The following is a 26064-nucleotide window of genomic DNA, read 5'->3' as shown; positions in this document are numbered from 1 at the left end:
GATATATAAAACCCTAATTTTTCATAAATTAAACAAGTGTTGTTTAGGGAGTCGATCTTGAAGGGTGGTCGCCTAATATTAGTCCTAATTCACAAATATGGAAGGTAAGGTTGTATTCAACTTACTTTCATGCTAGAAATAATAATTTTGCTGCGTTTTTCCTTTGAAATTCCAGTGACTTTTGATGATTGGAACTTTGTGTTCACTCATGAAGAAATATTCAGAAAAAAAAAAAAAAAAAAATTCTCCTTAATTTGGTATCTGTGTCCATTCATATATTTTCTTTGTTACTATAAATACTGCTGTTAAATCTTTGTGTATGACAAGGTGCATGTGCAGGGTGGTCTTCTTCTACAATGAATATTTTCGAGAGAAAAAACCCTCTGCTTGTGCTTCCATTGTTGTGTATTCTTCTCTTCGCAGGAATTAAAGCCAAAGCTTTACCATATGATTATACGGCCAGCATTGAGGCAAGCTCTACAGTATACTTTTATTCTTTCTTTTATATAATAAAATAACATAATTTTCAATACCATATATATATATATATACATACACATTATTGTCTTTCCATTTAATTATTTGTTATGTCTATGTACACAAAATGATGTGGAATTTCAGTGTCTAGAGAAGCCTCACAAACCTCAATATGGTGGAGGTGTTATCATAAACCCAGAGCTGAACCAAGGGTTGAAAGGATGGTCTGTATTTGGTGGTGCAAAAGTTGAGCATAGAGAATTAGGAGGCAACAAATATGTGGTCGCTTATAGCAGAAACCAACCATTTGATAGTGTCTCCCAAAAGCTTCATCTGCAAAAGAACAAGCTCTATACCTTCTCCGGTATGTATGGCTCGAATTAGGTTAAATTTTATTAGCTGTTTACAGTCAAAGTATATTTAACACTGGAGCATATATATTTGGCAGCCTGGACACAAGTGAGTGATGGAAACGTTCCAGTGTACGCCACATTCAAGACATCTAGTGGTACCAAATTTGCTGGTGCAATTGTTGCTGAGTCTAACTGCTGGTCCATGTTGAAAGGAGGTCTCACTGTTGATGCATCAGGCCCTGCTGAACTCTACTTTGAGGTAATACTATATATATATATATATGTATGTGTGTATATATATGCATATTTATATACACCCTTAATCTGTATATAAAGCTAGATACTTGTGTGTATATATATATATTACAATGTGATCATTGTTTCAGAGCAAGAACACATCAGTTGAAATATGGGTTGATAGCATCTCACTGCAGCCATTCACCCAACAAGAGTGGACGTCCCACCAAGACCAAAGCATCAAGAAAGTAAGACACTTGCAAAGTCCTACATTTAGGTACACGATGATTTATAGCTTATAAATATATATTGGCAGGCACGTACGGCAAAGTTGAGTATCAAAGCAGTTGATAAACAAGGAAATTCCCTGCCTAATGCCACAATCTCCATCGAACAAAAGGCGTATAGTTTCCCATTCGGTTGTGCCATTAACAACAACATCCTCACTAACATTGGCTACAGAAATTGGTTTCTCTCAAAGGGTTTCAGAGTCACGGTATTTGAGAATGAATTGAAGTGGTACAGCATAGAGAAGTTTCAAGGCCAGGAGGACTATTCCCAGGCAGATCAAATGGTTCGATTCGCCAAAGACAACAATATAGCAGTCAGAGGACACAACATTGTATGGGATGATCCAAAGTATCAAATGGGATGGGTCAGTTCACTCTCACCTAGTGATCTTCTACAGGCTACCCAGAAAAGAGTAAACTCCGTAGTCTCAAGATACAAAGGTCAGTTTATTGGATGGGATGTTGTTAATGAGAATCTGCATTTCAATTTTTTCGAAAGCAAACTTGGCAGAAGTGCTTCACGGGCAATCTTCAATTTGGCTCATAATATTGACGGAGCAACCACATTCTTTATGAATGAATATAACACCATTGAAGAGAGTGCAGATAGTCAATCATCATCGGCTCAATATCTTCAAAAACTCAGGGAAATCCAAATCATTGGCCGGAATATTAAGATGGGAATTGGTTTGGAAGGTCATTTTTCTACTCCAAACATTCCTTACATGAGATCTTCTATCGATACCCTTGCTGCCACCGGACTGCCAATTTGGCTCACAGAAATAGATATTGAGAACTCTCCGCAACAGGTACTAGTTATATTTAAGTGTCAATTCTTTTCTTCCTGTGACCAAAAGCATCATCCTTGACTCATTCAGATTAATTATGCATGGACAGGCAAGTTACTTGGAGATGGTTCTGAGAGAGGGATACTCACACCCAAAAGTCAATGGGATTGTAATGTGGGCGCCATGGGATCCAAAGGGATGTTACAGGATGTGTTTGACAGACAACAATTTCAGAAACTTAGCCACAGGACACGTTGTCGATAAGCTATTGTACGAGTGGGGGGGTCGCAAGACATTATCTGCCAAAACAGATGCTGGAGGTGTCTTTGAGACTTCAGTTCCTCATGGAGATTATCAAGTTAAACTCACTCATCCAACCTCATTGGCTTCCTCTTTGTCTCGGAGCATCAACGTTGTTTCAACAAATTCATCGGAGAAAACAACATTGTTTCTCCAAATTTAGTTCTGATCAATCGTGCACTATTTTTTAAAAAGAAAAATAAAGAGAAAGAGCCTTCATATTGGCTCATTTTAGAATACCACAGAATGTAACATTGGGATTTAGTTGATTGATGTCTGATCAAATTTAATTGAATGATCTTTTTACATGATTTCTGTTGGACCTATGGTTCTACATATTTGATTTTGATGATATTCAAATCCTTGTAAATGATATTGAAACATTTATGTAATATTTGATTTTTGAGATTTGAATTTAAATGAATGTCTCATTAATTGACTTATATGATCACATGTTCTAAGTGAGGATTATGCCTAATTCTACATGAATTTGACATATATACATGCTTGATATAGTGCTGAAAATTCAGTTTTGATATATCACAATTTAATTACCAACTTAAGACTAAATGACTTGAAACTTGAATTACATGTCCATGAGGGTCTAATATATGTTTGATGACAAGAATCAAGTTAAATTAAGTGCATTACACTCAAATTTGATCATATGCTTTAGTTCCGTCAAAACTATGTTTAACCTAAGTTTTGTGCATATGTGTTCTTGTGAATGTGTGCACCTTGGTTTCATCATTATGAACAGATTTGACTAAGGATGTTTTAAGAGAAAATGTCATTTACACTGAGTTTACAAAATGACATTGGGTTTATGCTTAGAATTTATCGGTTTTCCTCATTAGTGACCTATTTGCTTCATTCATTGATCAAACATTACCTATATGTTAGGAAACTTTATATATACATTCTAACATGCAGAATATGATTTATCATGCAAGAATTATAATTTTCTGGGCTGGTTTGAATTATTATTAGCCTATGCACTTTACATGAAGGCTCTTTGAGCTTATATACAATTGAGGAGTTCTATCTCATATTTCTTTGTAGGTTAATCATTATGATGATATTATATCACTCAAGATTCAGTTTGGCCAAGTGAATTGAAATCAGATTTTCAAGAATGAGCTTAGAGCTCTATGAAACTAAGAAAAATCTAAGTTCATCAACATTCCACTAAGGGAATCATTGACATAATTGGAACAAGCCTGCAAATTCAGATTTATATTGTGAAGAATTCAGGTTGAGCATGCCTTTGGAACATTAGACCCGATTGTACAACATTGGTCTAGCTTGTTTGATTTAATTATTGGACCAAGTATGATATATATATCTACTGGAAATTAATCAAGATTGCTTCTAGAATACTTATCAAAGCTTGGAGGGATGTTTCTACAAGTTTGAAATCAAGAGACAAAGTTTGGAGGCAAACTACTAAGAGGAGAGTGAGCCACATCACTTTTACCTTAAATGGACCAACATATGATACAATTGTGGAAAGACCTTGTACTTCTTTCCAGAATTGATTAGTTCCTTGTTTGGGTGCATTTGTGAAAGAGTGTGAGCTACATTGAAGACCTATTCTCTACAACCAAACATGGCCTCTCTAAAGGAGATTTCTTGAGATTGTTGGAGCCAAAATGAAGAGCTAAGATTGCACAGTACAAGTCATCTTATGGTCAAGATTTAAAGACACGTTGAAAGGTCCAGATTTGAGCTTTCCTTTTAATCAAATGGTGGAGATTGAAGTTGCCAACTTTCTTGATTTTCAAGATCATCACCAACGGCTACATCATGTGTGGTTGAGATTTGTTTGCTCAAATTCATCAAGAGCCAAGATTTGAAGAAACATAGAAGGCCAAGATTGAAAGATTCAAGATTGATCCAATAATGATGGAGAATGTGTAGAGACAAATTGAAAGGTAGGGTTCTATCTCATTCTACATTTGGAGAAGCATATGGAGAAAATCATTTGAGAGAAAATTGCTATCAAACTACATCAATCATCAAGCTTCATCGTCAATTAAAAAATCGTCTCCATATTCTAGGACTTCTCACTACTCTTGCTTTTGTAAAAGGGAAGTTCCTACATCTTTTAGGCTATACGCACTACAAGAATAATGGTCAGTTGCTTCATTATCTTTGCCACTTACTTAGATTCCGAAGCAAATAATCAATCATTTGTTTCAGCAATTGATCCCGTGACAATAATTATTATTTGCTTCACTGTATTTGCCACTGAACTAAATGCTGAAGCTAATACATATGTTCTTGCCACGATAAATACCTCCCCCGTGACAAAAACAATTTTTTGTGGCAATCAATATCCCGCGAAATAAAATTTTGGTCTAAAATTTCTAATTTCACTATTTCACCCTAAATAGAACTCGTCACCTCTCTCTCTACACAACCCTAAACACTTCTCTTTCCATACACAAACCCTAAACGCAAAATCAAGAGAGAAATCATGTACAGGTATATTCTTCTTCACTTATGATATCTAAATCATGATTCAGGCAAATTTTTTCTTCTAATTTGTATGTCGATTTGGTTTTAAAGGTGAATTTCAACAGTACCCATCACTCAATGGTCACGAAGAGTTGTTCCCATTGCAAGAACGAGGAACGAGTCCTGTTTGGAGTCTAAATCAACTATAGGTTTTGAGTGTGTAACTACAACTCTTTAGGTGAGCACTTTGATCAATCATTTTTGGGTTTCATTTGTTTTAGAGTCTCTGTTAGCCGTCGATCTGTTTGGTGAAGTTTAGTTTGCCTTTTGTGGGTCAATGAAGCATTTGGTTGTAATTGGATTTTCTATTGGGAGTCTAAATCCACTGTAAGTGTCAACTTGTAAACCTATATGTATGTATTGATCAATTGACCAATATATTCATATGAAAATAGATAAAGACGAATTCTGTCATAGATCAAAGCATGGAACATAGAAAGTTGAATCTGGAGAGTCTCTGTTGTGTAATATACTCAGATTTAATGCCACAATGAACAAAAATTAACGATCTATTCTAGTCTCACGTAGTCAATTGAGTGGATAAAAAAATTGAATCTTGTTGTAGCAAAATGTAAAACGCAAAAAGTGAAAGTGTGGCGACTAGATTTAAAATTTCTTATATTCTTCATTACAAGTAAGCTATATTGCATACCAGCTATATTTAGATCATTTAAACTATCAATTTTTTGTACTATGAATGTACCTGATGTATCCATCATTATCAAGGTCTAGGGTTTGCAGCTATCAAATGCACTATCTCTGATAAATTATTTGTGCTAGTACTCACGGCTGCATAAAAATTGTTTGGAGTGATATGTGAATTTCATACTTCTTTAATGAAGATCTACTTAATTAGTTACTGCTACGTTCATGAACATGTTAATCAAAGTTTTTAATTATTTTTTTGGTGCACTATAAAATCATCATGTGTTTATTCATGTAAGTTTTGTATATATGTATTGTTTTGAGAATATTCAAAGACTACGATGACGAAGAGAAATGGTTCTTCGTCTAAAGACTATGGCTGGGTTACTTCTTGTTTGTACATCTCAATCGAACAATACAAACACCTCAATCACAGCAGCCATCAACTCTCTCACATTCATAGTAGCAAGCAACTTTGCCACAATCACAGTAGCCACCAACTCTGCAACAATCACAATCAACTGAGTTTGGTCCAGCATTATCTATCTCTTCTCATACACGAGGTACTGCAAAGGGTATAAAGGAGTTGGTTACTGGAGTACGAATTAAGGTTGACTTTGATGAAAATTTTCAACCAATGGACAAGAATGTTGCAGCTGGGTCAAATAGTAGGGAATTAGCGTAAAGTTTCCATTATGTATGTTGATTGGCCTGTCGTGTCGGACAATGTCAAGAAAGATATTTGGAATGAGGTTAAGGTATTAATTATATATAAATTAGCCCAAATTATTTTTAAATTTTATTTAATGGCGTGTAAGCTAATATGATTCATGATTTTTGTAGGCTAACTTGCTCGATGTTCCAGATGGTTATAAGGAGGTATGCTTACGGTCATGTAATATGTTGTGGAAAGATCGAAAGTCTAAGCTAAAGAGAAAATCGTTTATACCTCATATGGATGATCCAGACCTTAGTTCTAAAGTTCCAAAGAACATTGTGCCTCAACAATGGAGAGAGTTAAGTGGATTACTTTAGAAGTGATTATGTAAAGGTATATATATATATATCAATTTAATAATCATGTACGTTGTTAATAATTTTTTTAAAAGATTCAATTTACTATCAATTAATTAATGTAGGAAGTAACTGCTCGAAATGCATCCAGCAAGGAAATGAGAGGCCCAACCCATATTACTAGAAGAACACACTTTGCACAAATACGAGATACGGTAATGACTTAAATATAGAGTGCATAAATATTAAGTTTACATAATTTTATATATGTTGTTTGTGTGTGTTGTGGCATTATTTATTCTATTTTTATTTGATATATATATATATATATATATATATATATATGGGTTTCAGATGGCAAAGGAAGGAAAATCCACTGACAAGTTTGGTGTATTCATAGAGACATGTGACAAGACTGATTCAGATGTGAAAGAGCTAATTGTATGGTTACATTATTATGTTTATTAATTATTAAATTTTATTTGATTGGTCATAAAAGCTTAATTTTCATGTATTGTTTGTTCTTAAAAAAATTTAATTGATTTTTTAAAATGTAGAAGGAATATGAACCATGATTGTTTTAGTATGCTGAATCCAAACATATTGTAGCTATTCGAGATCAAATCTTCCACGAACTAATGGGAGATGATGGCCATGGATATTGTCGGACCTATGGTTTTGGAATTCATCGGAGTGTAGTATATGATCGAGATAAACATTGTTTATCCATTCCAACTACTGATATGATATCTAAAGAGATTGTTAGACAAGTCAAGGAGGCATTAGAGGAGGTGAAAGAGAATTTCAACAAAGAGGTGGAGGCGATGCATGCCAGGATTATATATTTGGACTCTGAGAGGGGGCACCCTATAAATGCATCTGGCTAGGTAAAATTAATACAAAGAGATGAACTTGTACTTTAAATTTGTTGATTCTTTAATCATTTTGATCCATTAGTCTTATATGTCATATATTGCAAGCTACGGATGTGGCTAGTGTATAAGACATATTAAGAGAATATGTAGGTGATGGCAATAGTCCAAGATCACGAGAGTAAACTTGCAGTACTAGTTATATCTGATTGAGGATTATATGTTGGTTTTTGTCGCAATTGGGGTCACGACGTGGACTGGTGATCGAGGATGAAAACTTTTAGAGTCGTCATCAATTGATTTAAGGTGCAATTGGACACCGTAAAGAAAAACCTGCAAACCAGAGAAAAGGGATACGGGGATCGATTGAGCATGGGGAAGGTATTAGACACCCCACAACTCCCGTTTGAAAATGGTTGTCCTAGTTAATTTAATGGTTATCTCATAGAAATTGCTCTCTGCAAGGTATAATTGTTTGGAGAAAGAGTTTGTAAGATTGTATGAAAAATACTATTAACTTATGATAGTTTTGGAAAAAGTTTGAAATAACACCATCAATTTATAATAGTTTTTGAAAAAAGTTTGGAGTATTACTATCAACTTATGATAGTTTTTGGAAAAGTTTGGAATATTACTATCAACTTATGATAGTTTTAATAAAATGCACTATCAACTTTTGATAGGTCTAATAAAATGCACTACCAACCTATTGTAGGTTTAAGGGAAATACCAACTTATGGCATGGGTTATTGGTGAAATGTCACATATCAATTTAACTTATTGTGAATTTATGACAAATTGATGAACGAAATTAAATAAGGTCCATAATTCAAATAAAAAAACCAACTTATGATTTTCTTAATTGAAATGACCTACACTCAAATTCGAGCTTACACATTCATACTTCATGCCCATACAAATAATCCAAATAATAAATGTTCAAATTATACAAGCCAACATGAATGAAATAAATTGCCCAACATGGGGGCCAAATGTATATATGATAAATTACAATAACCCATACAAAATTCCAAAATTACTCAAGCTCTCATTGATTCCGGCCCAAATGGAGTCTAACCCTGTACAAATGGAATCAAGCCCGGCCCAAGTCCACAAATCAAACACAAAGAGATGGGTTAAAATTGAATACTCATATGTAACATCAAAATCCAAATCCAATCTAGTACACATATATGCATATACACATAAATCTTCATACAAAGCCCTATACAGTTGAACCAATACGTATGTACATATATATAAACACAACCCGAACTAGCCATATGTATATAAATAAATACAACCAAACGATATATGCGCACAGGAACACATTGAACACAAATCGACAATACACAATAGAACTGACAATCTGTACATAGGCACATTATATAACAATTTGCATTGAGCATAAGCTGACTATAAACAAGACCCAAAAACAGGAACAATATATATACAAACAACGAACCAGATAAAAACCACTACATACACATACGAGACTAATAGGCTAATATACAAAAAAAGACTATAGCAAACATTATCAAAACCACTATATCAATGAAACAACGAGTATGTAGAACACTAGCAAATATTTCCCTTGAATCTGTGCAAACCGCATATGAACCTCAGTCGTTCATCATCAACAAGACATCAAAGAACTAGATTCTTAAGAACCATGAGCACGACATATATGTATCAAAAAGATTGTAGAATTGGAACAAAAGACAGAATTGGAAGCCATAAACAGAGAAATGATAGTAATATGTGCAAGCTTTTATCACCTTAAGACCATAACTCAAATAATGCAAGAATGAAATCGAAGAGCCCTACACAGAGAGATAGATTAGGTTCAAACCAGAGTGTAACCATTACCTTCTTCTCCGGCTTCCCCTTTTCTACCGTTACGCGGCTTCTCTGATTTCTTCTTGTGTGATAAAATGCTCTCTCGGCGGCTCTCCCTTGATTTTGCCCTATCTTCTTTTGTTGTGCAGCGGGCTTCCACACTCACGGTTTCTTTCTCCCTTCTCTCTGTGTGCTTTTCTCTCTCACGGTTTGCTCTCCGTTTTTCCTTTTTCTCCAAAATCTTTCTTCCTCTTTGGTTTCTTTCAATCGTGCGGTGATTTTCTCTCTATTTATCTTTCTTTCTCATCTTTGTATCTTTTCTCCCCCCTCTCAATTGTGCGGCTCATCTCCCCTTTTCCACCAAAGGACCTCCCCCCCTCCACAAAAAGCCTCTCTTTCTTTTATACTATGAGACCACCTCCCTCCTAAAACCTTATTTTTCTCTTTTTACCAAAAAAGCCCCCAAACCCTATTTTCCTCTCTCTCTTTAAAAACTTATGAAGAAACTTTTTTGTATTTTCCTTTTCTTGCCCTTAAACCCTAATCCTCACCAAAACCCTAGATCAAAAAGAAGCCACCTTTCTTTTTGTATTTTCCTACATTTGATCCATACCACACATCTTTCTCTTTTAAAGTTTTTTCTTTTTAAAATTTTAAATTCTTCTAGATATTTTCTGGGGTTTGGTTTTATTGGGATAAAATTTGGGTACTTGTTGATGGATCGTACTTAACACAAGAGGGGGGGGTGAATTGTGTCCCCAAATTCCGATAGGAATCTCTTTTTATAATTTAAAAGGAAATCAATGTCAATTAACAATTAGCACACAAATTTGGACTCTAATGATTATCCTAATCAATATTCATTTCAATGCAAGATGTGATACAATATGGTGAATGATCAATTATCAAATAATCAAGGAATTGCAAAAACAGATTTTTTAAACAACACACTGCGCACAGATTTTACAACTCAAATTTCACCTAGCAAATCAAGTCAGAATTCCATGAAATTTGGTATGCAGTATCACAACACCCTAATGAATACTATATCAAAAATTCAGATTAAAATTCAAAGTTTAGCTATGTGAACAGTGCACGGACAGACTAGTGGTTCAGAAAATTCTGCAATCAAAACACTTAATCAATCAACAAGCAAGCAATGCAATCAAGAAAGTCCACACAGCAATTTATAGTAGTTCGGAGACTCTTCTCCTACATCTACTACCTAGGTTCACCAACCTAGGATTTTCCAACCTCCACTAAGGATGTGGTTTTGTCAAGAGCTCCACAAAACTCACAAGGGTTTTTAGGTCACCCTTAAAACTGAAGATTTCAAGACAATCTTCAAACTTTACAACCAAGGATTTCAAGCACTCCCTTAAACTCAACCTCAACAAGGTTTTTGCCCAATGAATGGACTTTTACAAGTTTTCGGTATAAATGGTTCACTCAAGGTTTGCACTAAGCAAATGGGGTTAAGGAACACTCAAGAATCACAATATCACCTCACGGGTTGGATAGAAAATGAAGAATAATGAGGATTTTCGAATCTGAAAATAAGAAGCCAAATGAGAAGCACTCCCTCTTTGCAAAAGCAAAATAGTGAGGAAGCCTTTAGAGTGGCTTGGGTAGAAGCTTGGATTCAATGGCACAAACTAGCTTGAAAGCTTTGAGAGCAAGAATTTCTTCAATGTAATTTTGGCTTCTCCAAGTTGGAATGAGGAAGAACCCCTCTTTATAATTTACCAAGCTCTTGTGATTTCCACCATTGGATCTTTTTCCATCTTCAAATCTCGACCTTCAATTACATGTGCAAATCTCGGCCATTGAATGAATAGATCATTAAATCTCAACCTTGCAATACATAGCCGTTGCACTTGCATCTTTTTCCAAGTCTAGCTTTGCAAGATTTGAGTTGTCATGTGCACTTGCAGCCATCTTTGACCATTTGATCAAACTTGCACCAAATCTTGGCCTTGGTATCTCCAACAATTTTGTCATCTTTGACCATTTGATCAAACTTACACCAAATCTTGGCCTTGGTATCTCCAACAATTTCCTACAAAATGTGTAGCAACTTGCAGCCATCTTTGACTCCAAAAATCAAGTAAGATCTTCTTTTAAGTCAAAAATTGCAAGCAAGAATATGGTCTTATGCACAACCATTGGATTCACCTTTTAAATGGTCATCTTAACCCTTCAAGTCTTGTTGTAATCTGATCCATTCATAATTCAAAATAATTCAATCTCGGCCATAGATTAGTGTACCGTTGGAGCTTGTAGTCTTCAAGAATATCTTCATAATCTAAGTCTTGTCTAGTTGCAAAATATACTTTCTCATCTCTTACAAATTTCAACCATTGCATTTGTCCTTTAGCTTCATCAATTGTCTTCTCACAAAAATCTGATCATTGACCTCAATAAAGGAAGCATGTGCAAGATCTTGTTTGATGAAGACAAGAGATCCTTCACGTGACCAAACATGTCCCTCCAATCTTGACTTCAAACTCTGAATTTGGTAGCACCAATATATCCATATTATACAGCCCTAAGGCTAGTTCCAATCATCAATCAAAATGCCTTAGTGGAAGGTTGATGAACATAGGTTTTTCTTGGTTTTCTAGAGATCCAAGCTCATACTTGAAAACCGGACTTCAATTCACTTGAGCAAACTGAATTCTGAGTGATATAACATCCTCATGATGATTAACCTACAAAGAAATAGGAGGTAGAACTCCCCAATTGCATGTAAGCTCAAAGAGCTTCATATAGAGCGCATAGGTTAATTACATTAGAAAAACAACCCAGAAAATTCATATTACTGCATGATAAATCATTTTATATATATTAGAATGTCCAAATAAAATTTCATAACAATCGGAAATCGTTTGGTCACTCAACCAAGCAAATAAGTCACTAATAGTGAAACCGATAAATTCTAAGTGTAAATTCAATGTTATTTTGCAAACTCAGTGTAAATGACCTTTTCTCTTGAACTTTACTAAGTCAAATATGTTCATAGTGATGAAACTAAGATGCACACGAAATTTCATTTAAATCGGAGTTCATTTGGTTCACCACGTTCACAAAGAACACATATGCACAAAATTAGGTAAAACCTAGTTTTGGCGGAATTTAAGCATATGACCAAATATATATGTGATGCACTTAATTTATCATGATTATAGTCCTAGAACATATATTAGACCTTTATGTGCATGTGGTTCAAGTTTCAAGTCATTTGGACCTAAGTTGGTTAAGATAAATTATGATTATTAGAAGATTAATGCCCTAACTTAGTCCATGTATGTTTGTTTTCAAAACTGAATTTCCAGCACTATCTCAAAAATATATAGATATCAAATTCACATAGAGATATGCATAAGCCTTCATTTAAGTGTATATGCACAATTAAGATATTAAACAATTAACCAAATAACCATTTAAGCATGTTTTCTAGCATTTTAGGATATGTTCAAGTCAAGCATGCTCACACACATTTTAGTATACAATCATACACAATCATCAAAAACACAATGTTGACTAGACACTAAGTCTTGGTCCAACACTTGTGGGCTTAATGATCCAGGGGATGAGCTTTTGTGGGTGTTTGGTTTTAGGCTTGGATTTTTATTTTTATTTTATATATATTTTTGTATTTTTATTTTATTTTATTATTATTTCGCCGGACGGAAACTGGTTACTACATTGTTTAAACAGTTTCTGGATAGATACTAGTTGATGATGATTTTAGTATTGACTTTTTTGATATATTTTGATATGACCATAATGATTTCATGTTATTTTACATTTCTATGACTTAATGAAAATTGTTAGTTTCATGAATTTTGAGTGTAGATAGATGTTTGTCATTGAGACTTCTGTGATTGAGAAATTTGTTGAAAAATAAATACAGGTGACATTGATTAATTATATTTAATTTCTAGCGTTTTTTTAAAACCTTTTGCTTTAGTAGAATAGTTGAAGCAAATATTAGTGTCCAAAAATGTGAATATTATTTGCCCGACAATAAGGTGAAGCTAGCGCAAGTAATTATTTTTTTGAATTCTATTTGGTTCGAAAAAATTAGTGAAGCAAAACGTACAAACTTTAGCCACGATCCTTTTTGCCTCACCTCTTGCCGTCGCAAAAAGTCTCTGCCACGACATACTTACCGTGACGACAATTATTTGCTACATAGCCAAATGCCACTCATTCATTGCCATGGCAGCGCTGAAGCAAAAAGTATTAGCCACGGAAAATTCATATTTTTCCTCGGTATCCTATAGTGGGAAAAAATCTTTATTCTAGTAGTGACATACTTACATCAAAACCTCTCTTGTTCTTAAAATCATATCATACCCTTGAGAGTGTTGTTGTATCAAAAGTCCCTTGTGAAGGGCAAAGTGTATTGTTGAGTTTGGGGGTGTGTAAATAACCCTTGTGTAAGAGTTTTGTGGAACTCTAGGAAAATCACACCTTAGTGGAGGTTGAAAAATCCTAGGTTGGTGAACCTAGGTAGTAGATCGACGTAGGTGAAGGATCACTAAATTACTCTAAATCATTGTGTCGATTTTGATTATCTTGTTTGCTTATTTGCCTATTATTTGCTTACTTGTTTAATTGCTTTCAAAATCATTTTGGTCATTGCAAGACCTTGCAATTAAACTGATTTTCTGCCCTTGTGTGTTGAGCATTTACTTGAGGTTGAATATTTGCATTAGTTGAGGTTTCTCTAAGCCAATAAGTTGATTGTTTTGTTTGAAATATTCCTTTGCCCTAATCTGTGCAACCTGTCCGTGAGTTGTTACCCTATCTAGAGATTGAATTTTGATAGGGTGTTTTGAAATTTCAAATAAAATTTCGTTGCATTTCAACATTATTTGTTAGGAAAAAATGGTGTTACAAAATCTGTGCGCAGTGTGTTGTTGAAAAATCCATTTTTGTGATTCTTGAACAATTGATACTTTTTCATTCACTATATTGTATCACATACTGCATTATTGAAAAAATATTAGAGGCCTAATTTGTGTGCTAAGTGCTATTTGGCATTGCTTTGGTCAAATTTGTCAAAGGGGATTCCAAGTGGATTTTGGGGACACAATTCACCCCCCTCTTATGTTAACCACAATCCTTCAACTTCCTATGTTATTAATTTGAGAGTCGTGTTATTCTGTTGGAGCCCAATCCAATTCCCAAGTTGGAAACTTGATTTAAAATTCTTATTATCATTATGTGAATTTTAAAATTATTCAGGCTCCTGAATTGTTACCTTGTGTAAGCTGATGTTCCATATGAAAGTATCAACCTTAGTAAATTCATTAAGATGAAGTAAATCCAATGGCAAAAAAACATTTTGGGACAGTTCAGGATAAAAACATTTCTATAAGAATTGATAAAGGCTTTAGGACAAAGACACTTTAAGATAAGACTTCTATGAGAATTGTTACATGCAACGAACTCAGGCTAAGCAAAGTTTTCAATGATTCTATTGTAGGATACTCTTTATGAGAATCACCTATGTGAGTGTGAAACGATGCAAATTCTATGATAATTGATAAATGTTAGATTCTCTGGAGCACTCTTTAAAACCAGGACGTGTTCAAGGCCTAAATGAACACAACCATAAGAACCACGAATTGATCGAAAAAGAACTACGTGATTCCCATTGTCTTTGTTCACACAAAAGGTTGAACAGCTCAAGACATCATGTTCACTAGTCAACCGAGTGAATTCGATATGTTTCACTAGGGAAGGTTCAAAGCCGAAAGCTATCTATCCAGATGTAGTAAATTTCACAATTACTCTCTCTCTTTGTCGTTTGTGTCTACTCCGCAATTTATTTTGGACAGACAATTTCCATTCATGTGGGAATTGTCGGAAATGAATCGATAATTTTGTCATTAAAATTTTTTAAATCAATCTTTAATTGGTCAACTACAAAGGGTGTAGTCGTGGCGGACCAATAGCTTGCGGCCCTGGGCACGGGCCCCCAGTGACTTTCAAAATTTTTCACTAAGTATACATGTGTTCTTGACGATTTGATACATAGGCCCCCAATCCACTAACCCCACTAAATAACTTTAACCCAATCCTCCTAAGTCATAGCCCATAACCCCACTTTATTGTGTTCCCTTTACGTTGTCAAGCCCAATTGCCCAAGCCCCTCAATCGCTAATCCAACTCTATTATGTACCCTTTACATTGTCAAGTTCAATTGCCCTTTAACTTGCAACCAAATGAATGATCAATTTTTGAGTGATTCTCTTGTATGCTATAGAAACTATTACTGATGTTATAATATCATGTTTTCAACATATGAAAATTCATGAAGAACAATTGTGATAAATTACAATGTATTTTCTTATTGCTTTGAATTATTAAATGTGTTTTTTTTTTTTGTTTTTGGTCTATATTCGTAAATCCATAACATAAAGAACCCAAAAAAATTCCCAGGGCACTGCCCCCAAACACCCGCACCACTTTTGTGCCTCCAATGATCACAATTCTTGGATCCGCTATTGGGTGTAGTAGATCAAGTCTTTTATGATATATGGTAAGTTACAAGTTTTTTTATAAGCCATATATATATACCAACAAAAAGAGCAATACAGCAGGGCATCAGGGAGGATGACTAGAGAGTATTCCAATACAATTTGAAGCAATATAAAGAGAAAACAAATGAAACAAGAGAAAAATAGCAGAAAGATAGTAGGATATATATGTAGTTTAACTTCGGTAGCCTCTGATGTAGACAACCGAAACTGAAGCAAAGCTTGAGGTAACTTGTGGTAACCTAAGCTGAGAGAAGATGACAAGAGGACATGTAGATGTGAAATTTATAAGGAGCTAGTTGAAGATGATTATTCTCTGAGCGATAATGGTCACTGTGCAAGAGGATCTGCAGATATGGTTGTTTGAGGATGGTAGTACCTTTCACTAGTAGTCTCATGATTTAAATCTTGAGTTATAGTATACTGGTGGTTGTCAAACCTTTCTAGATGTCTTTGCCAACCACATTACTCTCTTTGTGTTTGTGAGGATAGTGATGATGCGGACAATCCACTGCAAGATTGTGGAAGACCAACCTTGGGGCCCTTTGACAGCTTCATCGTAGAGTTCATACCTATTGGACCATGGTGTAGTATTGTAGCTTTCCTGTTGATTGACCTCGTTGCATGAATGGCCTGTGGTTGGAGACCTTATGTGTGTTTTCCCATTGAAGCACATAGAAACAGAGAGGGATCCTAGAAAGCAAGATAAGCCCTTGAAAGCAAGATGAGAACCATACACTCCAAGGGAAAATCACACAACAAATGTACCAACAAAGGCAAAGATCTAATATTCAGCATGACACGAAAAACCACTCACGCAGTGTTTACGCAAGCTGTGTTTGCCTATACCCAAGCGAAGACACGAAGACCACTCAACCACTCACGCAATGTTACGATGAGAAATCTTCCTTTTAAAGGTCTATTTTGCTAAGAAAATTACAAGCTTTTAAAGGGGGTTCCTTCTTTTGGTTTTTTGTCGAAAATAGCTTTGTGTTACTTTTTTACAAGATATACTTCCAAGTCTCTTCTTCATATTTTTTGCTCTATCACTTTCATGTCTTTGAAAGAGGGTGATACTTAGTTCTTGGTTCGTCGTTACGATATCAGCGTGTCTCTATTAACGTGTTACTAAAGAGGCTTGAAAGGTGAAATTGTTGAGACCGCAAACGCAGAGCTAGGGCAATTAATCACTTTAAGGTCAAAGGTGAAATCACCTCAACTTGCTTTGTGTTTCGTTCTTCGTTTTCGTACTCGATTCATATATGTATATTGTGTGAATGTTGCTAATGATTCTATTTTCTAGTATCAAAAAATAGGTTATTTGGTACATCGAATCTAACAACTTTATGTACCAGAAGAAATCAATACTAATGAGGAAATTTCCAAATAGCTTGAACTTGTAGTCGTCTTCTGAGCCTACTTCTCAACACTGGATGGTGATATATGCACCACTATTGATTGAGTGTCTTTTTTGAGAAAAATCTGGAGTTCTAAACCCCCAAGGAGTGGAACGCGATTTACGCGTTTTGTGAAGGGTCTAATGGTACATGGGTCTCCTTAAGCGTCTAGGACCCAATTTGTCGTGAACAATGTTCATACCTTGATTTCTATTTACCATTAGTTGAGGCTTATTATAGATCACCTATGGTGGACGTTAAGGTCGTTGGTAGCCATATTTACCTTATCCTCCGAGTTCCTGAGGATAAGACCAGTAATGTTACTGTTGTGGTTGACATAAAAGGTACAACTTGAGATGGCCTCTGGTTGACATTGTTCATTTCCCTCTACTTATTTGGTCTTGTTCCAAAAGGAGCAATTGTACTTCCAAAGATAGAAGCAGCAATTAAAGGAGGTAAAAAGGTAAAGCCAGAAGACATCACCTAAAAACCTCTATCTTGTGCTCTAGGATCCTGAACGGTTTGGAGAGGAGTTAAAGGAGTTATTGTAAGAATTGGAACTAGATGGTTCACAACAAAAAGGCCATTGGTACTATTGAGATCTGATGGGTGTTGGCTGACCTTTAACATGGTAGCTAGCTCATTCAAAAATCTTGTAAAGGTTGAAAAGGAGTTGGCTGTTTAATGGTCTATATAGACTGTTTAGGAGCTGGGGTTGAATGCACAACTGATTGTGAGGCTTGCATAGATTGAAGAACTTATTAAAATTCTTGAGAATTACGTTGAAGAGCTTCTTGATTTTGTTAAGAGTCTACCGACAAGCTTGTTTCATATTCTTTGCTTTATGCTTCATAGTCTGCATCAAACTATGATTTTACAAGAGTATGTCTCAGCTTAAAAGTTTGACTTACATTTCTTCCTCCTTCACACCAGAATGAGGAGATTGAAGAACGTTATGTGACTCCCTAGGCGAAAGGGGTGGAGACTGATCTCTAACTACTTTTTCACCTACAGCTGTTTTTCTTGCTCTCTTTGTCATGACTACAAATTATTGACACTCAATGTTCCACCGAGTGGGTCAAAAATATGTTGGTGCTCTTATGCTTAGGAGTAGAATATCAACTACTTTTGGCACTGGGGATCATGAGTGTGAATTTTTACGGTTCGAGCGTGCCAAGACTTACTATCAATCCAAATATTTTGATATGAGATTTGTTTTTGGTCTATATTCGTAAATCCATAACATAAAGAACCCACAAAAAATTCCCCTGGCGCTGCCCCCAGACACCCGCACCACTCTTGTGGCCCCAATGATCACAATTCCTGGATCCTCCATTGGGTGTAGTAGACCAAGTCTTTTGTGATATATGGTAAGTTACAAGTTTTTTTTATAAGCCACATATATATACCAACAAAAAGGGCAATAGTAGGGCATCAGGGAGGATGACCTGAGAGTATTCCAATACAATTTGAAGCAATATAAAGAGAAAACAAACCAAACAAGGGAAAAATATCAGAAAGATAGCAGGATATATATGTAGTTTAAATTCGGTAGCCTCTGATGTGGACAACCGAAACTGAAGCAAAGCTTGAGGTAACTTGTGGAACCTAAGCTGAGAGAAGATGACATGAGGACATGTAGATGAGAACTTTATAAGGAGGTAGTTGGAGATGATTATTCTCTGAGCGGTAATGGTCACTGTGCAAGAGGATCTGCAGATATGGTTGTTTGAGGATGGGAGTACCTTTCACCAGTAGTCTCATGATGTAAATCTTGAGTTATAGTATACTGGTGGTTGTCAAACCTTTCTAGATGTCTTTGACAACCATATTACTCTCTTTGTGTTTGTGAGGAAAGTGATGATGCGGACAATCCATTGCAAGATTGTGGAAGACCAACCTTAGAACCCTTTGACAGCTTCATTGTAAAGTTCATACCTATTGGACCATGGTGTAGTATTGTAGCTTTCCTGTTGATTGACCTCGTTGCATCAATGGCCTATGGTTGGGGACCTTATGTGTGTTTTCCCATTGAAGCACACAGAAATAGAGAGGGATCCTAGAAAGCAAGATGAGAACTACACACTCCAAGGGGAAAATCACACAACAAATGTACCAACAAAGGCAAAGATCCAATATTCAGAACGACACGAAAAACCACTCACGCAGTGTTTATGCAAGCTGTGTTTGCCCATACCCAAGCGAAGACAGGAAGACCACTTAACCACTCACGCAGTGTTATGGTAAGAAATCTTCCTTTTAAAGGTCTATTTTGCTAAGAAAATTACAAGCTTTTAAAGGGTTCCTTCTCTTGGTTTTTTGTCGAAAAAATCAACAGCTTCGTGTTACTTTTTTACAAGATATACTTCCAAGTCTCTTCTTCATATTTTTTGCTCTGTCACTTTCATGTCTTTGAGAGAGGGTGAAACTTAGTTCTTGGTTCGTCATTACGATATCAGTGTGTTTCTATTAACTGTTACCAAAGAGGATTGGAAGGTGAAATTGTTGAGGCTACAAACACAGAGCTAGGACAATTAATCACTTTAAGGTCAAAGGTGAAATCACCTCAACTTGGTTTATGTTTCATTCTTCATTTTCGTACTCAATTCATATATGTATATTGTGTGAATGTTGCTAATGATTCTATTTTCTAGTTTCAGAAAATAGGTTATTTGGTACATCGAATCTAACAACTTTTTGTACCAGAAGCAATCATTACTAATGAGGAAATTTCCAAATAGCTTGAACTTGTAGTTGTCTTCTGAGCCTACTTCTCAACAGTGGATGGTGATATATGCACCACTATTGATTGAGTGTCTTTTTTTGAGAAAAATCTGGAGTCCTAAACCCTCTAGGAGTGGAACGCGATTTACACGTTTTGTGAAGGGTTTAATGGTACATGGGCCTCCTTGAGCGCCTAGGACCCAATTTGTCGTGAACAATGTTCATAACTTGATTTCTATTTACCATTAGTTGAGGCTTATTATAGATCACCTATGGTGGACATTAAGGTTGTTGATAGCCATATTTACCTTATCCTCCGAGTTCCTGAGGATAAGACCAGTAATGTTACTGTTGTAGTTGACATAAAAGGTACAACTTGAGATGGCCTCTAGTTGACATCATTCATTTCCCTCTACTCATTCGGTCTTGTTCCAAAAGGAGCAATTGTACTTCCAAAGATAGGAGGAGCAATTAAAGGAGGTAAAAAGGTAAAGCCAGAAGACATCACCTGCAAACCTCTATCTTGTGCTCTAGGATCCTGAACGGTTTGGACAAGAGTTAAAGGAGTTATTGTAAGAATTGGAACTAGATGGTTCACAACAGAAAGGTCATTGGTACTATTGAGATGTAATGGGTGTTGGCTGACCTTTAACATAGTAGCTAGCTCTTTCAAAAAATCTTGTAAAGGTCGAAAAGGAATCGGCTGTTTAATGGTCTATATAGACTGTTGTGAAGCTGGAGCTGAATACACAACTGATTGTGAGGCTTGCATAGATTGAAAAACTTATCAAAATTCTTGAGAATTACGTTGAAGAGCTTCTTGATTTTGTTAAGGAGTCTACTGACAAGCTTGTTTCATATTCTTTGCTTTATGCTTCACAGTCTGCATCAAACTATGATTTTACAAGAGTATGTCTTAGCTTAAAAGTTTGACTTACATTTCTTTCTCCTTCACACCAGAATGAGGAGATTGAAGAACGTTATATGACTCCCTAGGTGAAAGGGTGGAGACTGATCTCCAACTACTTTTTCACCTACAACTATTTTTCTTGCTCTCTTTGTCATGACTACAAATTATTGACACTCAATGTCCCACTGAGCGGGCCAAAAATATGTTGGTGCTCTTATGCTTAGGAGTAGAATATCAACTACTTTTTGCTCTAGGGATCAAGAGTGTGAATTTTTAGGGTTCAAGCGTGTCAAGACTTGCTATCAATCCAAATATTTTGATATGAGATTTGTGCATCAATCTGACCTATCACCAAACGAGCTGTGTGCAGTTTGAGAACACAGAACTACTGGTTTGGGGGTGTTTTCCTAAAAATGACTTAAAATTTATTGAGCATCAAGTGAGAAAAGCATGAGATAGAAGATAAACACCAAAATGAAAGTACTTATATTGAATTTGATGAAAATGACACATCGCTAGAAAGCATTAGAGTGTTCATTCAGAATACATCTTAGAATGTATGAAATGCGTGCTTTACAAACTAAATCAACATAATAGCCGTGAAGGCTACGATCACAAAGGCTTGAAAAGGTAATATAATGGGCTAAAAGTGATTGATTGGAGTCATGCTAAGTAAAGGATAAAGTTTAGAGACTCGAAGTATGTGTTTGACATAGGGTCGTTGCAAATTCTGCTCTTTCTCCTTCTTATAGTGTTCTTGGTCTTCATGGTGCCAGTCATCTTCTGACTTCTAGGTATGATATTACTTGTTTTGACATAATAGATCATGGGAAACTGCTTGTTGGCTTGCTGCTAAGTTATTGGCCTATATTCTTTTGTAACCTTCGTGTCTTCATGGTGTGTGGACCAATGGTGATGGATTCAGATAGTGATCTTCGTTCATGGAGGTTGTTGAGGCACAAAGAACACGTAGCTCGTCCCACTCCCCTGAAGGGAGGCTTTATGCATACTGTTGACGAATTAAAGTTAGCGGTTGTCATTTCTTGTTACTCTTAGTGGATGATCATAGCAAAGTGGCTTGATTCTCAAAGTGCATGAGGAAGTCAATTCCAGTGTCTGGTCAACTTACAATCATAGTTTTTAAAACCGACCCGTGAATCGACTTGTCAAGGATGAAGGTTCAAGATTTTCGAGGTTTAACCATTACGATAAAGGTTGAACCGCAGGTTTTTAATATACTAAAATAATAAATATTTAATTATATAGTATATAATATATAGTTATATATGGGCTTCAATATGATTTAAAAAATACATGTTTGAATATGGACTTAAATATCTAACAACAATAGACCCAAAGAACAATAGGCCCAAATACATGTTTGATTGGGAAAAAAATATAAAAAGAAAAGAAAAAGATAATGACTCAAAGAATAATAGAAGCACACCTCACACACACGCGGACTCCTATCTCTCTAACCTTATCTCATCTGTACACGTACAACCCTGTAACTCACCTTTTTTTCTCTCACTTTATCTCTTCCCTAACTCTTTCTCACCTCATCTCTTCAACTCTAAACTTTCTCTTTGCCATATCCGGCTGTTATCTCCTCCTCAGTCCTCACCTTCTCTCTTTTTCGAACCTCAGAGAAACAGAGTTGAGAGTTCGAGTTGACTGCGGCGACAAACAGAGCTGAGCAGGAGCGTCGGTGGTGATTGTCAGGCGACAGAGTGCACGATTGGGTAAGTCTCTGGATCTGGAGGTGGAGAGTGGACACTTGGTAGGGCTTTTGGGTTTGGGTTTGGGTTTTGGGTCTTGAGGTGGATCAGTGGTTTTTAATTAACCCGGACGGTTCATGGGTCGTCGGTTTTGACAAAATAACTCGCGAGTTGCTACGGTCCAATGCTTAAACAGTTTGATTGTATGAATCGGCCCGTGATAACTCTCGGTTCACAGGTTTCACAGTTTAACCAGCGAGCCAGTTCGAGTTTCAAAACTATGTTTACAATGGCTGAAAACATGTATGAGACAAGTTAGGAGCGTGAGAGTATCAAACTCTGCGAACTTCAGAACTCCTCTGAGTTTATCCAGCTAAAATCTCATTCATTAGCTGAAAAACCATTTGAAATAGAAGGAAACAATGTTGATAATAAATTCCAACGCTCATTCAAACAACATGGTTTCGAATAACAGAATCCTGGATTTCAGTTTAAATAAACATGCTGCCACTTGTCACCTGATGATTGGTGGTCATATTTGGTACAAATAAAAAAAAAGTAATATTACTGATATACTATTTTTTCAACTCAGGTAATATAATAATATTGACTCTATTGTGGCTGCTTTTTTTTTTTTTTTTTGTCTGAAGGGAGTGACCAACTTCAATATATTACTCCCATTTTAAAAATTGTAATATATCACTTTTTTTTTAAAAATCTTTTACCCATAATAAAACACATTGTAAATTTGTTATCCTTTTACCACAAAACCCTTCACCGACCTTCCCTTTTATACGGACATCTCACCTACTTGTGTTCCATTCAACGGCGCAATCCCAAAACACCTAGACAAGTAGACATTAAAAACCCTAAACACCTTGAACACAAGATGTTTTGAATCTGCGGCGGTCTCTTCGTCTATAGACGAAGCACCAAATCTCTCCCACCGGCGAGTGATTTTGCAATGGAAGACACAAGTTTAGGAGAGTGTAAGGGCAAAGAAGACCACGAAGACGAAGATGGGCAATTCAAGATTTTACAACATCATATCAGTAATCTACCAAAACCGTACCTCTCAGGTTTGATTTTCAATGAAACTTGAAATTAAGGCATTAACGCGCATTGAATTTAGAGAACATTATTTTTAGAGCCTAAAATATGTTTTGTATGCTGTGTTATATCAAAATCTTAATGTAAAGGTTTTATTGTACTATTCTCGGAGGTGTTTTCATGTTTTATTAGTGTTTTAGAATGCAATATAAACTTCTCTTTTTAGGGAACCTAGATGACTTTGTGCAGACACTAGTTAATTATATAACCACTTGTATTCTTTTTGACAATAATGTTCATATAATGGTGTTTGTATCCATTGCAATGCGATGACAACAGTGCTTTTAAACGAAGTTGTGCGCTTTCATTTTTTTCCTAAAAATACTGGCTTATTATTTTAGCAAAGATAGAAGGATGGTACCAACTTAACTTTTATTTTCAGTCCATCAATTATAGTGGAGGAATATATTTTTTTTTCCTAATGTTGAGTGTTTTCAAAAAGATGAACATATATACCAGGACAGTTGTGTAAAAGAAGAAAAAGATGGTGATGGAAGTAATGAAAACTTGAAAAGACCATAAACCAATTTTCGAACTTGTGAAGTCTATAGAGGATCCAAAGAAAGCTGTAGAAAGATGAGAGTTTTTGTATAACCATCCGTAACTAAACTTGCCTAAACATTAATGGATTAACCAACATGTTATCTTCTCTGTATGTGTGAGAAATAGAAACATTCAGCAGTCACCAAAATGAAGATAGTATACCGTAGAGCTTCATATCCCACAAATTAGTTTTGCTGTTTTGTTATGGCAAACATAGCTGTCAAAGACGCGCCTGAGGCGAGTCAATGGGTGCTTGCCTTGCCTTGCCCTGCCCAGCCAGCGCAGTAATACCCAATTTCAACTTGTTGTAAAGAGGTTTAAAGCTGGGCTTCTTGATTGAAGCCCAGAAATAGATAACCCAAAATGAAGGAGCCTGAGCCTGAGCCCAGCAACCAAGTAAAATACATTGAAAGAAGAAGATCCAAATCGCAATTGAGAAACGAAACCCTATATATCACTCGTCAAAAACTACCTGTTTTCTTAAATTTAATATGTTAGGATGTTATTTTTTGTTATTTTGTTGGTTTGATACTTTGCTCCTTTGTTTTATGCACTTATGGGATGTGTTTTATCATTTAATTAATGGTTGATAATTGGTACTTTGATAATGTGATCATCACATTGTGATGTGAATCATGTGATATATTGATCTATTTAAGTCTTAAGTCAATTAATTTTTGTATGTCAAATAAGGTACATAGTTGAATACTTTTTCAACAATTGTTTAATTTATTATTTATTTTATTAATATTGTGTCTTGTGTCTTTCGGGCACTCACCTTAAGGGTGTGCCTGTCGCATTTGACGACTATGATGCTGGAATCACAATAGTGGAATTTTTTTTTTTACCTTAGTTGATAACATTAGGTGATAGAAGTACTACTATGCCAGATGAGAATATCTTTTTTTGCCAGATGAGAATATCTTTTTTACACAGGCGAACATGTGGCCTAGTGGTAGAGTTGCATGCAAGGTGGATAAAATTGCGATTCAAATCACGATTTTATGATTTTAACTTGCAAAATATGGTTAAATCGAAATGGAATCTTATATAGATCAAAATCGTATGATTTCGTTCATTAAATTGTTCAAATTTGTAAAATCTTACGGTTTTAAATGAGTTTAACGATTTCGAAAACAATAACCAAGTAACTCTTTTTCGGGAACAAACCCACAAAATAGAACCACTAACATCAGCGAAAGAAAGACAAGGAACAAAAGGAATCAACTTAAAAGGGAAAAGAAGCTTAGCTTAAACACTTTGGTGGCTAGAGAGCAAATCTGGTGAGGTGTGTAGGATCTACGGCCAAATTTGAAGACGAAGATAACATACCTTTGTTGTATGTGAGATTAGACTTTAAGCTGTTCTTCGAGAGATGTGGAATTAGGGTTAGAATTTAACTCGGTGTGGAAGAACTAATCAATTGACTAGTTCACGACTAAGCCAACATAACTTGGAATCCACCAATAAAATTGAGAGAAACCTCAAAATATTATTAGTTCATTAATGATCTCTACTTTTGCCAAACGGCTACAACCCTATAAATATAACAAATAAGGAAACCTAATAAAATTGAAAGACTAATTTAACTAGAATTCCTATTAACTACTAAAACTTCAAATAATTCTATAACAAATACAATTCTAATAAGTAAAGATGAATAATTAAACCCTCTCCTAATTAGAACTACTAATCTTGTCCTACATCAGAATTGGCGTGATGTTGGAAGCTTTGGAAGATGTAGAGAGAGAAGATCGCTGAGAAGTAGAAAGC

At 35.5% G+C, this 26064-nt stretch overlaps 1 protein-coding gene across 1 annotated transcript; it reads left to right on the top strand.

Moving 5' to 3' along the window:
• The first annotated feature begins 97 nt into the window (after positions 1-97).
• Positions 98-2608, top strand: LOC119981902 (endo-1,4-beta-xylanase 5-like). The gene is made up of 7 exons (XM_038825041.1): positions 98-104; positions 340-470; positions 622-841; positions 926-1089; positions 1217-1315; positions 1384-2166; positions 2255-2608. Exons 1-7 carry the CDS (start codon positions 98-100, stop codon positions 2606-2608), a joined length of 1758 nt encoding a protein of 585 aa, XP_038680969.1.
• Positions 2609-26064: the final 23456 nt, after the last annotated feature.

The sequence above is a fragment of the Tripterygium wilfordii genome, chromosome 17, assembly GCF_013401445.1.
Source record: "Tripterygium wilfordii isolate XIE 37 chromosome 17, ASM1340144v1, whole genome shotgun sequence".
NCBI classification, from domain to species: domain Eukaryota; kingdom Viridiplantae; phylum Streptophyta; class Magnoliopsida; order Celastrales; family Celastraceae; genus Tripterygium; species Tripterygium wilfordii.
This window is presented reverse-complemented; position numbering and strand designations above follow the sequence as displayed.

Coding starts and splice junctions, on each gene's coding strand:
- LOC119981902 (XM_038825041.1), top strand. Junction 471..621: donor ATTATACGGCCAGCATTGAG/GCAAGCTCTACA, acceptor GTGGAATTTCAG/TGTCTAGAGAAGCCTCACAA. Junction 2,167..2,254: donor TTGAGAACTCTCCGCAACAG/GTACTAGTTATA, acceptor ATGCATGGACAG/GCAAGTTACTTGGAGATGGT.